This window comes from Mus pahari, chromosome 8, assembly GCF_900095145.1.
Source record: "Mus pahari chromosome 8, PAHARI_EIJ_v1.1, whole genome shotgun sequence".
In the NCBI taxonomy this organism is placed as follows: Eukaryota; Metazoa; Chordata; class Mammalia; order Rodentia; family Muridae; genus Mus; species Mus pahari.
In genome coordinates, this window is record NC_034597.1 from 61,239,718 (window position 1) to 61,256,575 (window position 16,858).

The following is a 16,858-nucleotide window of genomic DNA, read 5'->3' on the forward strand; positions in this document are numbered from 1 at the left end:
TTTAAAAAAATTATGTGATGAGCCAGGCATGCCGGTAAACTGAGAAATTGGGAAGAAAAAGCAGGCAGGTCTCTCTGAGTTTACGCCAGCTTGGACTACAAAGTGAGACGATGATGATGATGATGATTCAGCAGAGCCCAAATTCTGTTTACTTTGTTTTCCCCAATAGTAAGATCTAACACTTATATTAAAACCAGAATATTGACATTTTTGCAGTCGTGGTACAAGACATTTCAGCATGACAAGAATCCCTATAGCCGCCCTTTCAGATACAGCCTCCCTTACTGCTGAGCTTTCTCTTCCTCCCACTCCTCCCCTCCCCCCCACTAATCTGTTCTCCATTTCTAAAATGTTATTTCAAAAGTCTTCTAGAGATGGAGTCATACGGTATGTGACTTGCATTGTTGTTAAAGAGACTGGTTGTCTTGTTATGTACCTCTAGTTGACCTGAAGCTCACTGTAGAGACAAGTCTTGATTTCAAACACTCAGGAAAGTATCTACCTCTCTCTGCCTCAGCAGTGCTAGAATTGAGGGAATGTGCCCTCGTGCCCAGCTTCTGTGGCTACTTTATTTTTATTTTTTATTTTTTTAGATTTTCTTTATTTCATGTATATGACAAGTACATTGTAGCTTTCTTCAGACACACCAGAAGAGGGCATCAGATCTCATTACAGATGGTTGTGAGCCAACATGTGGTTGCTGGGATTTGAACTCAGGACCTTTGGAAGAGCGGTCAGTGCTCTTATCTCTCCAGCCCTTGTGGCTCCTTTTTATATCCCCATAATTTTGTGGCTGTTATCCAAGTGGTCCATATCATTAGTTTGTTCCTTTTCCTACTGCAGTTCTGTGGTTGATTTAGTCATCCTTTGAAAGACATCTGGGTTGTTTAGTTTGTGTCTGTTGTGAGTAAAGTTGCTGTGGATAAACGTGCAGCTCTTTGTGTCAATACAAATGTCCATGTCTCTGGAATGAGCGCACCTGTTGGTAGGTATGAGTGTATGATTAATCTTGGAAACAAGAACAGCAAACTGGCTTCTGCAGTGGCTAGACTATTTTCAATTGAGTATTTTGTGGTTCATCATCAACGCTACTAAATTGTTTTCAAGAAGTGCTTATGCTAGAGGACCGGAGATGCTCGAGTGGTTAAGAGACTTGCTGTCCTTGTTCCCAGCTCGCATGTAGTAGTAGCTCTCAGTTGTCTATGATTCCAGTGTCAGGGGATTTGGTGCCCTCTTTCAGCCTCCAAGGGCACCAAGCAAGCTGACAATTCACAGGTATACATGCAGGCAAAAAACTGCTTATGCACATAGAATTCAGAACAAATAAATCCCCTCTTTTAAAAGTATTGAGTCAGCTTGTCGGTGGTGACACGTGCCTTTTATCCCAGCCCTCAGGGTGGTAGTGGTGCACACCTTTATCCCACCACTTGAGAGGCAGAGGCAGAGACAGAGGCAGGTGGATCTCCAGCCTGGTCTGCAGAGAGAGTTCCAGGACAGCCAGGGCTACACAGAGAAACCCTGTCTCAGAAAAATAAATAAATAAATAAATAAATAAATAAATAAACAAATAAACAAATAAATAAAAATAATACTGTGCTAAGATGTATGAATACTAAAAATGTAAGAATAAAAATAGAGAGGGCTGGAGAGATGGCTCAGCAGTTAAGAGTACCGACTGCTCTTCCAGAGGTCCTGAGTTCAATTCCCAGCAACCATGTGGTGGCTCACAGCCACCTATAATGAGCACCTGAAGCCATGTTCTGCTGTGTCTGAAGACAGTGACAGTGTACCCACATATATGAAATAAATATTGCCAGAGCAGGGCTGGGGGCCGGGGGGAATAAAAATAGAGGAAGGGCCTGATAGATCCCCACTCCTCTCTGAGGACTTTCCAGGTGGTTAAAAGCTGAAGGGAGGGTGGAGAGACATGTTCCTTCAGTGGTGTAGCCATTGGTAAGATGTTCATGTTCCTTTGCACAGCCCCAGTGAAGCTCATTGAAACACACACACACACACACACACACACACACACACACACACACACACACAGAAGAATGGCAGCTAGCTGGGAAGAGAAATAGTGGGCCAGCATTGTTGGGGTTTTTTTTGTTTGTTTGCTTGTTTAAGATTTACTTGTTTTATGTATGTGAGTACACTGTAGCTGTCTTCAGACACACCAGAAGAGGGCATCGGCTCCCTTTACAGATGGTTGTGAGCCACCACGTGGTTGCTAGGATTTGAACTCTGGACCTCTGGAAGAGCAGTCGGTGCTCTTAACCGCTGAGCCGTCTCTCCAGCCCATCCTGGCTAGTTGTAATGTCAATGTGACACAAGATAGAGGCACTGGAGAAGAGAGCACCTCAGCTGAGAAAAACGCCTCCATAAGATCAGGCTGTAGGCCAGCCTCTGGGCATTTCCTTAATTAGTGATGGGGCTGGGGAGCAGCCTGTTGTGGGTGGTGCCATCCCTAGCATGGAAAGCCTGGGCTCTATAAGAAATGCTGAACAAATCATGAGGAGCAAGCCAGTGAGCAGCACCCCTCTATGGCTTCTGCATCAGCTCCTGCCTCCAGGTTCCTGCCCTGCTTGAGTTCCTGTCCTGACTTCCTCTGATGAGGAAGTTTGATGTGGAAGCATAAGCTGAATAAACCCTTCTCTCCTCAAGTTTCTTTGGTCATGGTGTTCCATCACAGCAATAAGACAGACAGAGAGTGGGACAAGTGGGATGGGGGAAATGACTGTGATCAAAATGTATGATCAATTCTCTTGCAATGTTTATGGAATTTCCAGAAAGAAAACTTAAGTCAGGTATTTCATGTACTGTTTATTTGTTTAGATAGGGTCTTTTGTTTCCAAGCTGATCTCTAACGTGTTGAGCAGCCATTTATGACCTTGAACTTCTGATCCTGTCGTCTCTACCTCCCGAATACCTGGGATCGTAGGTGTGTGCTTTAGTTATTCTTCCACCACTGTGATGAAACATTATGATCAAAAGCAGCTTGCAGAGGAAATGGTTTGTTTGGCTTACATACCCTAAATTACAGTCCATCGAGGGAAGCCAATACAGTAACTTAAATAGGGCAGGATCCTGTAGGCAGGAGCTGAGGCAGAGGCCACAAAGGGGCAGTGCTTGCTTTTCTTGACTTGCTCAGCCTGCTTTCTTTTCTTCTTTTCTTTTTCTTTTCTTTCTTTCTTTCTTTCTTTCTTTCTTTCTTTCTTTCTTTCTTTCTTTTTTTTTTTTTTTTTTTTTTTTTTTTTTTTTTTTTGGTTTTTCGAGACAGGGTTTCTCTGTGTAGCCTTGGCTGTCCCAGACCAGGCTGGCCTCGAACTCAGAAATCCGCCTGCCTCTGCCTCCCAAGTACTGTGATTAAAGGCGTGCGCCACCACGCTCGGCTTCAGCCTGTTTTCATATAGAACCCGGGACCACCAGCCCAGGGGTATCCCTATGCGCAATATGCTAGGGCCCTCTCTTGTCTATCACGAGTTAAGAAAATGCCTATAGGCTTGCCTACAGCCTGATCTTATGGAGGCGTTTTTTTTTTTTTTTTCCAGTCGAGGTTCTGTCTCCTTGGATGACTTTAGCTTGTTTCAGGTTAACATAAAACGAGCCATGGCAGCCACCATGCTGAATTTATAGAAATGAGACCCAGGATGTTGGGCATCCTTGGCAAGTATCCTTACCAACTGAACAACATCCCCAGCCATATTTTTTGACATTTTAGAAATTAACTTCCTAACAGTGGTTAATATAATCTGTCTAGGGACATTCTCCAGTTTTCCTTTAATTAAACTATAGACTTGGAACACTTTGTTCCCATACCTCTCTCTATTTTCTCCCAAAGTGAGGGCTTGGATTCTTTCATCTAGCCTCAACGGAACCTTGTAAATTATTTTTAGCTGAATCCTGCATAATGGATGTGATGCTAGGAGACCTAATTTTGTTATTAATAACCTCTTATTGCATGTTATGCTCATGAATGTCATAGTCAATATAGTCATCATTCTTACTGGTGTGTAACTAACAAACTCAACCATCATTTGAGGAGTCTGACTGTAGGTTGGCTTGGGATGTTATAACCAGATTCTGTAAAAACCACATGTCTGTGAATTCTTAACGGGCATCAGAAATACCAAGTAAGAAATCTTTAAATACTTTGCCTTAAAATAAAAGAAATGTGTGGTAGGGAATGCTGCCTGAGTTCAGCATGCTGCCTCTCGTTTCCCATGTGTTATTCATCCTAATTCATTTGCTTTCCCTTGCAGGTGATTAGTGAGCTGGTTCCTCCTCATGTGCCTGGACTTCTAGACATTTAGTTCTCAGGGTCTCCTTGCCCTCTCCCCCTTTACCCTGTATGTCCTTTATTACCATTGTCTAGTTCATCCGTTTCATATTTGTATTACTTTAATTTTTAAAATTGATCGTCACTGTGTGCGTCTGGGCACAGGAGTGTCACAGCCTGAGTGTGAAGGTCAGAGACAACTTGTTCTCAGTCAGTTCTGAGAACTCAGGTGGCTCACACACACTTTCCTCCATTGGTCGGTTTCAAAACAGACACTGGATGCATTCCTCAGGGCTCCAGTAGAGAAGTCCCCTTGCCCCACATACATATCCCCGTCTGTCCACACTGCCACTTGGATGTCTGCAGCCGTCTAAAACCGAGGTCCACATCTACATCTTTAGATATTCCTGAAACTACAACAGAGTGGCCCCATTTTACCAAACAGCAACTATGTTCCTCTAGTTGTTATAGCAAAAAATCTTCCCTCCGAGCCTACCGTGGGGGATTAAAACCAGGGGATTTAGCTCAGTGGTAGAGTATTTACCTAGCAAGCGCAAGGCCCTGGGTTCGGTTCTCAGCTCTGGAGAAAAAAAAAATGACAAAAGAACTTCTATTTTAAAAAAATCAAAACAAACAAGAAAAAAGGAAACATAAAGGTTGGTTATTTTTAGGAGGTAAATTTAACTCTAATACCATTCATTTAAAAGCCATTTCGGGCTTGGGGTAGGTGCAGGTGAGAAGCAGAGTTATATAATTGTATTTTCTCTCTTTGACTTGCAATATTAGGATCATACCTAGGACATCATGTATAATACTAGGCAAGTGCTTTGTTTAATTGATGGTGGTAGTGTGTGTCCCAAAATATATAAGTACAACTTACTCAGTCTATATAATGTTACTCATGTGTATATGTCTTCAAGACTGGTTATTTGTTTTGTTATTGTAGTTGTTTGATTGTTTTGAGACAGGGTCTTTCTATATAACTCTGGCTGTTCTGGGATTCTCTATGTAGACCAGGCTGGCCTTGAACTCAGAGATCTATCTGCCTCTGCTTCCCAAGTGCTGGGATTAAAGGTATGCACCACGAGGCCTGATCTTGACCACTTGGAATTAAATAAGAGATTGGTGTGTTCCTCTGGGACAGATGTCTCCTTCTCTCAGTGTTCCTTGGTTGCCTGTAGTTCTGAGTCTGTTGTGAGACGCAATGGACTTGCTCCCTTCTGGGTGTCTTTTTGGTCCAGGTAAGCTTAGGCAGCGGTGTTGTGGTGAGACTTCATGGATACAGCATCTCTGACTTTCCTAGGAGGTACAGCCTCACAATAAACTCCCTGGTCCTCTGGCTCTTACAGTCTTTCTGCCTCCTCTTCTGCAACGATCCCTGAGTCTTCAGTGCAGGAGCTGTGCTGTGGATGTATCAACTGATGTTAGACTCCACGACTGTATCTTAATCGGTCGTGGGTTTCTGAATGGTCCCCATCTATTGTAAAGAGAAGTTACCTTGATGAGGGGTTAGAACGATACTTAATCCATAAGCATTAGGATAAATAATTAGAATGTAGTTAGGGATTATGCTGGTTTAGTAGTTTGGTGGTTGTAGACTCTTCTCCAAGGTCTATGACTTCACTAGCTTCAAATAGATGGCAGGTTTCCAGTACCAGGCATGGGTTCTCTCTTGTTGAGTGAGCCTTAGATCCAACTAGAGAGCTGTTGGTTACCACCCAAGTGTGAGCATCAACTACCCCACCCTTAGCGTTCCTTTTGTGCCATGCTGATCTTGTACTTGACAGATGTCATAGCAGAGCAGTAGTGCTAGCTGCTCCCCTCGCATTGCCTTCGGGTACCATGGAGGCTAGTCCTCAGGGAGGAGACTATCAGGTCAGATCCAGCCAGGGTCCTCTGGGCCCGTGTCCTAAGTGCACGGTGTCATCAATGGTAGGCTTTTTCTCTCCCTTGGTGATGCAGATATAGGCCAGATTAGACCACTTTAAAAGTGAAACCACCACACAGAGGCGGGATTTTTTTTTTTTTTTTTTAAGTTGCCCAGGTTAGCATCAAACTGGTGATCTTCTAGCTTCATTCTCTAAATTAGCAGTGCCACACTAGGCTCAGCTCCTTGATTTTCTCTCTAGATCATGAAAAGCACGGTCACCGAAAGCTGCAGGATATCTAAATGCAGCCTCAGAGGGTAAACGTAAGTCGGCAGTGTGGACTCCTGTGCTGCTCCTAGCCAGCCATTCCTCCTGCCTTTCACTGTGAGCCCAAGTGAAGGGAGAAGGGGTTTTATGGATGCGTGTGCTTTGTTAGCTCATGGGATCTCCATACTCAGCTTGCCTAGAAAGATCTACCCTTTGATTTTACAAAGTGCATATGCAGTATTAAGGCCGGAGCTGGTTATATGACTTAGCAGTTAAGACTGCTTACTGTTCTTGGAGATAACCCAGGTTTAGTTCCCAGCACACACATGGTGGCTCCCAACCACTTGTAGGATGCACATCCAGACATGCTGGCGAAACACTCATAAAATTAATAAAATCTATGTTATTTTTTAAAAGGCTCTTTCTATAGTGTATCAAACTGCATTTGCCAGCCACCTCTCTACCGTGTAGAATAGAGCCTTTGCATTCGGATCTGAAATTGCATGCTGGTTTTACAACTTTGGGGCTGGGCCTGCTTTCCATTAGCCTTTTGATTCTGAGGTTGACAAATCAGCCTCTCAAGTCTGCCTCCCGAATCCCATGCATGGCACGGTGTCTTGGTGCTTAATAAGAGCCTTTGTTGTTGTTGCAGTCTTGGCTTAGGTATAATGTTTAATGTGGAAACATCCAGCAATACACAAAAGTAGAGGAAAATAGCTCATTAGATCTCCAAGAACCCAGTTTTAATAGTAATTATCCACTCTTGTTTTATCTCAGTCACCACCCACAAAGACCATTTTGAAACAAATCATATGTATTATGCTATTAACTTATAAGTATTACAATATATGTTTCTAAAGAAGAAGGACTTTAGTTGGGTGGAGGTGACAAACCCTTTAATCTCAACATTCGGGAGGCAAAGGCAGAGAGATCTCTGAGTTCAAAGCCAGCCTGAGCTACCCAGTGAGTTCCAAGACAGTGGAGCTACACAGAGAAACCCTATCTCAAACAAAAACCCAAACAAACAAAAAGCAAAAAAATGTCAATCCCTTCAATCGTCACATAAATGGGTTGTTTCGTTTGGGTAGTGATTTTGTTCTGTTTGCTTTGGTTTGATTCTGACTTTTTGTTTTTATTTTTTGTTTTTTCGAGACAGGGTTTCTCTGTATAGCCCTGGCTGTCCTGGAACTCACTTTGTAAACCAGGCTGGCCTCGAACTGAGAAATCCGCCTGCCTCTGCCTCCCGAGTGCTGGGATTAAAGGCATGCGCCACCACGCCCGATCTGACTTTTTTTTTTTTTTTTTAATGGACATGATCTCACCCTGTAGCCCAGGCTGACTTGGAACTCAAAGCACTTCTTCTGTTGAAGTCTCACAAGTGCTGGGGGTGTGGGCTATCACCATGGTCTGATCTTAAAAAAAAGTTTATTAAATCTGCATTTTGATATCATACTTAAATTTACATATTTATTAAAAGTGCAATTGAGGCACGAGAAGGGGTTTTGTTATAAACATGTTCAGTGTAGTATTGTTTAGAAAGAGAGAGAGAGTCAGGTGAGTAGAGGGTTGGTTCCAAAGGGAACCTGACCGTGGAACCCAAGACAGCAATTTAGACCGTATCATAAATCAAATGGTATTGCTAGATCAGAAAAGCAGGTTATAACCCCTCCACTTTTGGTAACAAACCACACACACATATCATATACCTATCTCTGAAAGGCAGGGAAACTAGTGACTTTAATTCCCTCTTAATTTTTAGAGTGAAGTGCCTACATCTTTCTACAGTGTCCATCTGTGACTTGTGTAAGGAAAGATTACTAACCCAGCATAGTTGGCTAGGCATGGTGGCATACATCTTTAATCTCAGCAGTCTGGAAGCAGAGGCAGGCATATCTCTGTGAGGTCAAGGCCTATATAATGAGTTCCAGGCTTCCTAGTGAAATCTTGTCCAGTAGCAACAAGACCAAACAGAACCAATGTAGCAGTGCATACACTTGTTTGGCTGATAGTTTTCCTATGTGTAGCTAGTTATCCTTGGCTTGGCTTTGTTCTGACCATGAGTTTCCCTCCTGCTCTGAGAGGAGTCCTCTGAGGCAAGAAGAGGCATGACACAGAGGGTTGTGTCCTCACCTGCTTGTCTGGCTCACAGGCACACAGCTGCACAAAGGGTCATTCATGTGGCTGCTAACCCACCTCACCCCCCCCACCGTAGCTCATGATCCCAGGCGGACTTCATGTGCCGTCTGGAAAGGGTGAGAAGCATAGATGGTTCAGGACTCTTTGTGCGTGTTACAGGAAGAGAAACTGAGTCACAGAGAACCTTCCCTTTCCCCTGTGCTGCCCTTCAGCTTGGTCTTAGGGTTTTGGGCTAGACAGCTGAAACTGTTCCTAACTGGGTGGTGATGTCTCAAATCTCTTCTGAGTTTCAACATCTCAGTGTGGGTGTGTGAGGGGCCGGGCCCTTGCGTTTGGCCGAAGGGGTGCTTAATCCTGCCCGTGTGACACACCACTCCACATTCTGTGGTTCACAATCTGACCAGACTCGCTCAGTTTCTCACGCCCATTTAAGGCAGGCCTGGCTTCTGCTTGTCACTGACACTCCCAGGATCCTCAGACCCCACATCACTCTGCATGCATGTCCCTTGATGCTCGGCTCATGCTTTCTGCATTGAGTTCCTCAGTCCTGTCATTCACTGGCCCACATCACCCCCTCTCTATCCCTTACCCCTTCTCATTCGCCATCTCCTCTGTGGGTGCTGACCTCTCTTCCTGCTCTGCACCCCTACCTGTACCCAGAACTTTGCCGGACGCCATCTCTAAGCACCAATGGGTTTGGATTCAACATCTCCACAGATACCAACCCAGAGGATGTTCAAGTACTTTATACAACAACCAGTATGGAATCTGCAAGCAGCCTATGTGTATCTTCCATAATTTACGAATACCTAATACAATCTAAAAACTACATGAGGTTTAAGAAATAAAAAAGTCTGTACATGTTTAACACAAATACAATTAAATTACAATTAAATTTTACACAGCTCAGGCTAGCTTCAAACTCCCTATGTAGCTAAGGATAAGCTTGAAATTCTCGACTCTCCTCTGTCTCTCCGTCCCTAGCACTAGATTACATGCACGCCGTGCCACTCCTGGGGTAAACTCTGTACTTCCTGTGCAGTATTCAAGTACTCTACCAACTGAGCAAAATCCCTATCACCACAAATTCAATGTGGAAAAAAAAGGGGTTGTTGTTTTTTGTTTGTTTTAAGATAGGGTTTCTCTGTGTATCCCTGGCTATCCTAGAACTTGCTCTATATACCAGCTAGCCTCAAACTTAGTGACTGGGCTGCCTCTACCTCCCAAGTGCTGGGATTACAGATGTGTGCTACCACTGTCCATCAGAAGAAAAAGTTCTAAATTTTATGTGTGTGTGTGTGTGTGTGTGTGTGTGTTTTGCCTGCATATATGTCAATACACATGTTATGTGACAAAACTTTTCCTGGAGAGAGAGAACACACACATTTTCTTACCCTAGATAGGGAGCCCATGACAGACCAAAAGTACAGATACCTCCAAAGCCCAACTTGGTAAAGCAATGAGTTGTATTGGGGTTACTTACAGGACTATGGGTGAGGGCTTACTTAATGGAGCAGAAAAGACTCAAAGACTGCTGCATCACCAAAGCTCAACCCAAAAGAAAGCCCACCCCCAACATGGGTGACAGCTCACAAAGCCAGGGACCTGGAGCACACTGCACAGCCTGCAGGCTGCCCAGTATCCTTTCCACGCTTCTCAGTTGGTCTAAACCTCTTCCCAGCTGTACAGCTAGTTTCTGTTTTTGTTTTTGTTTTCCCCAGGGAACTGATTTGGTTTCAGAGTCTTCTTTGCAGCTCAGCCTTGCTCCTCTGAGAGGGAGTCTCAGGCTATTATTGCTTACTCTGGTAGAGAGGGGCCCAGTGATTCTGGTCAGTTTCAGGGACTTCCTGAATCTATTTTGAGTTGTTTACCTTCCTGCTTAAGGAGCTTCCCTGCAGGATGGAATATTTCAATCCTGAAGGAAACTGTTATACAACAGCACCACATGGGTATAGTGTCAGCAGGGACCTGAAGGGGACAATGGGATGCCCTGGAACTGGAGTTAAAGATAGTTGTGAGCTGGACTAGAACGAGTTCTTTGCAAGTGTTCTTAACTTCTGAGCCATCTCCCCAGCCCCTAAAACATATTTGTGGTCCTTGGTTGTATCAGTAGGTACAGAAGGGGCCAACCAGAGGCTCCTTATTCTCTTCCATGTATCCTCCAAATGTCTCTCCCACTCCTTAGAAGTCTGCAGACTCTTTGCTGGGGCAGAGACTGTCACCATGAGAAAGATAGCAACTCTTACTACTTGCCTGACATTTCTCAGGTGCCAAGCCCAGAGCTAAGTGATTTACATAATGATCTCATTCCACGATAACAATAAACTTGTATTATCAGCCCACTTCACAAATGAGACAGTCTACGACGGAGGTCACCTAGCTGGAAAACTACAGAGCTGAAATTGTTCCTATTTCTATCAGACTATAAAACCTGTCCTTTTCATCTCTCGGTCACTGTTGCTTCCATCAAATACCCTTGAGTGTTCTTTTGGGGACTTCCAACCACCCTCAGTTCTTGGTTGTAGACAAGCCTCGGGTTGATAGTACTTTCTGACTGCAATCTCAGGGCTTTGCTGGCCTGAGCCTGGAGGGTGGTTGGGATGAGAACACTCAAAGCTCTGTGTATCCTTCCACCCCCCACATTCTTGCCTCTGTGCATCCCTCCCTATTTTACAACGCCTCTCTCCCACTCCTTTTCTTAGGGACACTTAAGCTGCTAGAAGATTCTCCTTGGACACTTAAGAGTCTCTAAGGCTGGTGGGCTGGTTTCTCTTGATAAGAGTTGGTAAGAAAATGGTGCCGTGCATCAGTGAAGGTCTCCTAGGAGACCACCTAGACTGAGGATAAGGTCCCCCAACCCCAGCTCAGATACTTCTTTTGAGACCCTTCCCTTACCCAGCCTCCTGAGCCCGTGGGTTAAGCTCCACCCCTCTCTGAGCACCTTAAAGTTTGGGGGCTGAATTCAAGCCCGAGATTTCCAAGTAGGAGGTATGCTGAACGGACTTCGGGAGGCATCTTGTCCTGGAAGAATGGGCGAAAGGTGGCAGAAGCTACAGCTGCTGCCTCCAAGGACATCTGTATAGCTCCCAGGGGACCCTCTGCCCTTTCCCCCTCCCACAAGCCTGGGCGAGCAGGGACCGAGCTTGCTTGTTATCACCTGACGCTGAGCAGCCACTGATCCCATTGGTGGAGCCAGATTCGGTCTGGCTCTCCTGTTCCTTCTCGATTTCTCTGCCTCTCTCTCTCTCCCTCTCTCCTCCACGCTGCTTTGATTTCGCTCTTGCCTCTCTCTTCTTGCGCGCTCACTCGCTGGGTTCCCAGCAACGCCACCGTTTTCTTGCCGGGAGCAGTAGCGATAGCTGCAGAGCCAGACAGGCGCTGCCTGTGGGGCATGGAAGCCCACTTCCCAGTAGCACAGAGAGCAGCGAGCGAGCCCCGCTGCCTGTGACCCCAGGCGTCAGGCTGCTGTCCCCTGCCTGAAGAGATCATCATCCACACAGAGTCTCTCCCTTCTCTTCCAAGTATCCCTCTGCAGGGCCGGCTGAAGCCAGGTAAGTGCGCTTCTCCCCCACAAACCATCCTGCCTATTCTGGGAGGTTAAGAGCTGCGGCCACCAGGGTCCCGCCACTGTCCTGGCTGTCCACCCGGGTTGCCAGGCCTGGCGACCTTGTCCCCTTTCCCCTAAGTCCTTGGCAAAGAGCTTAACAGCTGGATCTGGTCTCCGGGGCGACACAGTTAGTTACCCCGTGACCATTCTGCGCAGTCGGCAAAGCCAAAAGGTTCAGCCGGGTGGGGGAGCCTTCCCTCTGGCGTGCCAGTAGCTTTTTGGAATGGGCTTGGGGAAGGGGGCCCAGTGTGTACAACGTGTCTGCATGGTTGGGAGGAGGCTGGAGGCTAGCTTGCGTAGCTAGGTCTGTCTCCACGCAGTTAGGTTCCTTTGGGGTTTCTGACCGGCTTGTAGCATGTTTCAGAACATTTTTCCGCGTGAGGTACATGTGTGCGGGGGCAGCATTTATCTGAGTAGCCTGTGGGTATATGTGGCAGGGGCCCCAAGAGGCAGTATTTTTAGGGGGTGGACATGTCACTTGTCATGTGGGTGGGAGTACATGTTGAGGGAGTACTGTAGCAACCAGGCTGTTTCTATGTCGGGAGGGGCAACTTCGAAGCAGTAGGAGGTGGGTAGGTGGGAAGTGTGGGCACAGACCTCTGGCTGTGGGTAGACTTGAGTAGGTGTGCAAACCTGTTGGCCTGCGAAGAATCGGGCTGACCCAGTGTGTCCAGAAGCAAACATGTTTTCAAAGTCTGTGTCTTGGAACCTACAAAAGGCTCCATGGAGAGAATACCAGAATCCAGGCAAGGACTGACGGGTGCTCAGATGTACATGTGTGCACAGGCAGCCGTGTGGGTTGCCTGTCCTCTTGCGGGAAGTGGCATGTGTTGGTGTCCATGGCTTCCTCTTTTCCTCAAATATGGCTTGTGACAATAAGGGGCACATGCATGTGGGTATGTGTGGACGTGAGCATGGGCAGTTGGCATGAAGGTGACAGTTCTCTCAGGGGAAATACTGGGGCATTCTTAGAATGTGCAAGGTGGAGGGGGGGCACATCTATGCGTAGGTGGGTGTGGAGGAATGAGGATGTCTATGAAGGCACATGCTGAGGTATGTGGGCACCCCTTGCGCATGTGTATGTGTGCATGCCTGCCTGCGTGGGGGTGTGTACATGCTTGCTTAGGGTGGATTCACATGGCAGTGTGGGTGTTCCTAGGGTGCTGCCTCAACCTGTCCCTCACTGGCTGCCCTTCCCTAGGCATCTGGTATAGAGAAGCTGGGTTGACACCCACCCTTCGTCCATGCTGGCAGGCTGCCCTTATAGTGCCAGCTGCCCCCACTCTCACAGACCTTAGGCTAGGGTGTGGAGAGCAGCTCTCCCAGAAAGGGAGACAAGAAGAGATGAGCGAGGGCCTGGCCTGGAGTCTCCACCCACCACCAGAGCTACCCTGGTCTCTAGGAAGACTCAAAAGTGAGGAGGGATCAAGGCAGCGCAGGTGTCTGCTCGGGGCAGGTGTAGGCTGGATCCCATGTGGGCGGGAACCACTCTCAAGTCCTGAGGTGGGAGTATGCGTTCATGTTCGTGGGCACAGAAAGCTCTCTCCAAAGCTTCTTGTCAGTATCCAGGGCTTTGTTAACTCCTTGCTGCTCCGCACCTCTTCCCCAAATTTTATACGGTAGGATTGCTTGTGGCAGGGTTGTTTCCACATACCCAATCCTATTTGTCTCAGTTTGGTGAAGACCTGGTAGGACTCCCATGATTCTCTGACTACAGATTTCCTGTGCATGAAGCCGGAGACACGGGGCCGCAGAGTGGGAAGCTGAGTTAATAGTGGGCTTTGAGGACCGCCTGGGCAGAGAAGGCCAACAACTGTCCCCTCACTCTTCCCTGTTCTGCCACCCAGGCAGGCCACAGGTGAATGTAGTGGTGCCAGGCCCTGGAGCATGCTTAACTGACAGGCAAATGTGGGTTGGATTTTCTGGGAGCTATAAATAAAAGTACCTGATTTTGTAGGCACAAGGTGCCCTCACCCTAGCTCCTGGGCAAGGGAAGGAGAAGAAAAAGGGAGGGAGGGAGGGAGGGAGNGAGAGAGAGAGAGAGAGAGAGAGAGAGAGAGAGAGAGAGAGAGAGAGAGAAGAGGAGTTGCTACAAGATGAGCTGTAAGAGAGAAGCCAGGAAAGGCCCTGAGTGAGTCCATCCATAGCTGTGTGTCTCCCCCACCAGGTTCTCCATTCCTGGGAGAACCAGGCCATAGACAAGACCAACTAACTCTAGTGCAGCTAAGCACCGTCAAGAGAAATAATGGCGTAGTCCTTTCATGACTAGATGGCACAAAGTCAGGCCAGAGCTGAGGGGATGGTGGTAGGAGGCAAGGGAAAATTCAGTCGCTTGAAAAACACTGACAGGAAGAAGAGATGAGTTAACAACAGAAACAGCCATACATCATGTGGACATTACATACGCGCGCGCGCGTGCGCGCGCGCACACACACACACACACACACAACCTTAGTCCATAATAAAGAACTCAGCCTCAGAGTGTAAGTCATTTGCTGGCTGTGTGCCCTTGGATATGTCAGCATCCCCAACTTTGGTTACCTGTCTGTAAAATAAAATAAGGAGAATAATAGTACCTGTATATCGCCAGTCTTGTGTGAGATGTCATTAGTTTATGTCGGGCCTCCAATAGATGTCAGTGTTAAAGTAATTCTTTAAGCTGAGCGTGGTGGTACACACCTTTAATCCCGGCACTCGGGAGGCAGAGGCAGACCTCTGAGTTGGAGGCCAGCCTGATCTACAGAGTTCCAGGACAGCTAAAGCTACACAGAGAAACCCTGCCTCAAAGAGAGCATAGTGACCCTGACTGTCGTGATGTAAGCCTTTAATCCCAGCACTCCGGACACAGAGATAGGAGAATCTCTGTGAGTTTGAGGACAGCCTGGTCTAAAGGTCAGGTTCCAGGACATCCAGGGCTACACCTGTTTCGACCTTCCCCTTCTCTCCCTCCAAAAGACCAAAAGTAGTTCTTTAAAAGAGCAAAGTGAACACACATCCGTCATCTTAGCACTTGGGCGGCTGAGGCAGGAGGATAATGAGTTTGGAGCCAGGGGCTGCACGCATCTCGGGAAAGAAGAAAGAAATAAGATTAAAAGACAGGAGAAAGAAAAGTCAGCTGAAACCTGTGAAAATAGAAACTGTGTGTCAAAGTAATGGGCAAAAAAAAGCTGAAAGCAGGCAGTGGCCCATACCACCCTGACCCACCAAAGATACATCCGCAGCATTTGTCCCTGCACAGCAGGGTCCTTCACTGCTCCCCCAGTCACTCCCAGGGAGGTGAGAGGCCTGAGTGAGTGGGCCCAGGGTCTTGGCACCTGTGGACTCCTGGCTGCCCCTAACCTGCCACCTGCCCCAGTCCTCAGGTTTCCACCCCTCAGCAGGTGCTTCCCGTGTGCCTCCTCCTCCCCATCCTCCCCCCTCCCACCCTTTCTCTTTTCACGCCTGCTGGCTGAGGGCCCCTCCCTCCTCAGCTCCATCTGCTGCAAATCTGTCCCTCTGCCCAGTGTTTGCAACATTCCCACTGCCTGGGCCACCTGTCAGGGGCCGGCTGCTCTGAGGACCCTGTACGGAGAGCCAAGAGGCCCCTCCAGAGGATACCCCATCTCACCTTGGGTCCCTCCTATCCAGTCTAGCCCCACTGCAAGCTTTTCTATAGCATTTATGAGGCAGCGGTATTTGATGGGTTTGCAAGACCAAAGGATGGGTGGGGGGGGGGCACCACATTCTAGAAAGCTCTGTGATGGGCAGAAGGTGCTGATCTGTCCTCTGGCCCTCAATCCCCACAGGAGCCAAACCAGAGGGGAACATGGAGCTTCTGTCTACCCCCCACAGCATCGAGATCAACAATATCACCTGTGACTCTTTCCGTATCTCCTGGGCTATGGAAGACAGTGACCTGGAGAGGGTCACCCATTATTTCATTGACCTGAACAAGAAGGAAAATAAGAATTCCAACAAGTTCAAGCACCGAGTGAGTAAGAGACGACCCGGCCCCTCTCCCCAGCCCCTTTTCAACAAGGAAGCAAATTGATGTTCTCCCTAGACGAATGGGGAAGAGCCTCATGCCTGGCCAGAGTTCAGACCCTTCTCACAGGGTCATCCTGCCAAAGTGATCGAACCATTCGGAGCCTTCCTGTCTTCCTTGGTAAAAATGGATTGATCACGCCACCCTTGTAGAGCTGTGGGAAAGATTCCATGAGATGTTTCGTGCTCTCTGGTCCAATGTCTGGCACAGCTCCGATCGCACAGCTCCGATGCTGTTCCTCTCTCCGTGGCTAGAACTTCAGACAGGAGCAGAGAGAGCACATGGGTGTGTGGGCAGAACCCACGGCCTCACAGATAGATAGTGTTCCAAACCTCGATAAAACCCAGGAGTTGTGGGTTGGGCGGGCGGGCAACATAGCCAGCCCCCTTTAGCTGGGCATAGAATGCTGTGTACAGTCCTAGGGATTCTCTACGTCTTCCCTGCCCACTGGCATGTTTCCTGGGTATAGAAAAGGCATGGAGGGAGTCTCTCCTGAGTGTGTCCTTTCCCCAGGTTAAAAGCCACCATAGGAGCAGGTGAGAGGGAACCTCTCATCTTCTCCAGCTGTGTGCAGAAGCAGGAAAGAGTTCAGTGCGAAGAAGCTGGCTCCCGGGGTGACAGCCTTGGTGTGGGCTCTCTCTCTCTCTCTCTCTCTCTCTCTCTCTCTCTCTCTCTCT

General features: G+C 47.4%; 1 protein-coding gene across 1 annotated transcript in view; it reads left to right on the forward strand.

Annotated features, from left to right (window-relative positions):
- The first annotated feature begins 12,833 nt into the window (after positions 1 to 12,833).
- Positions 12,834 to 16,858, forward strand: part of Phyhip (phytanoyl-CoA 2-hydroxylase interacting protein) — an 11,016-nt gene continuing 6,991 nt past the window's right edge. Inside the window, exons 1-2 of the mRNA XM_029541347.1 lie at positions 12,834 to 12,903; positions 15,943 to 16,131. Of these exons, the coding sequence (XP_029397207.1) occupies positions 12,840 to 12,903; positions 15,943 to 16,131 (253 nt within the window). The 5' untranslated portion in view covers positions 12,834 to 12,839. The remainder of the gene's footprint in view (positions 12,904 to 15,942; positions 16,132 to 16,858) is intronic.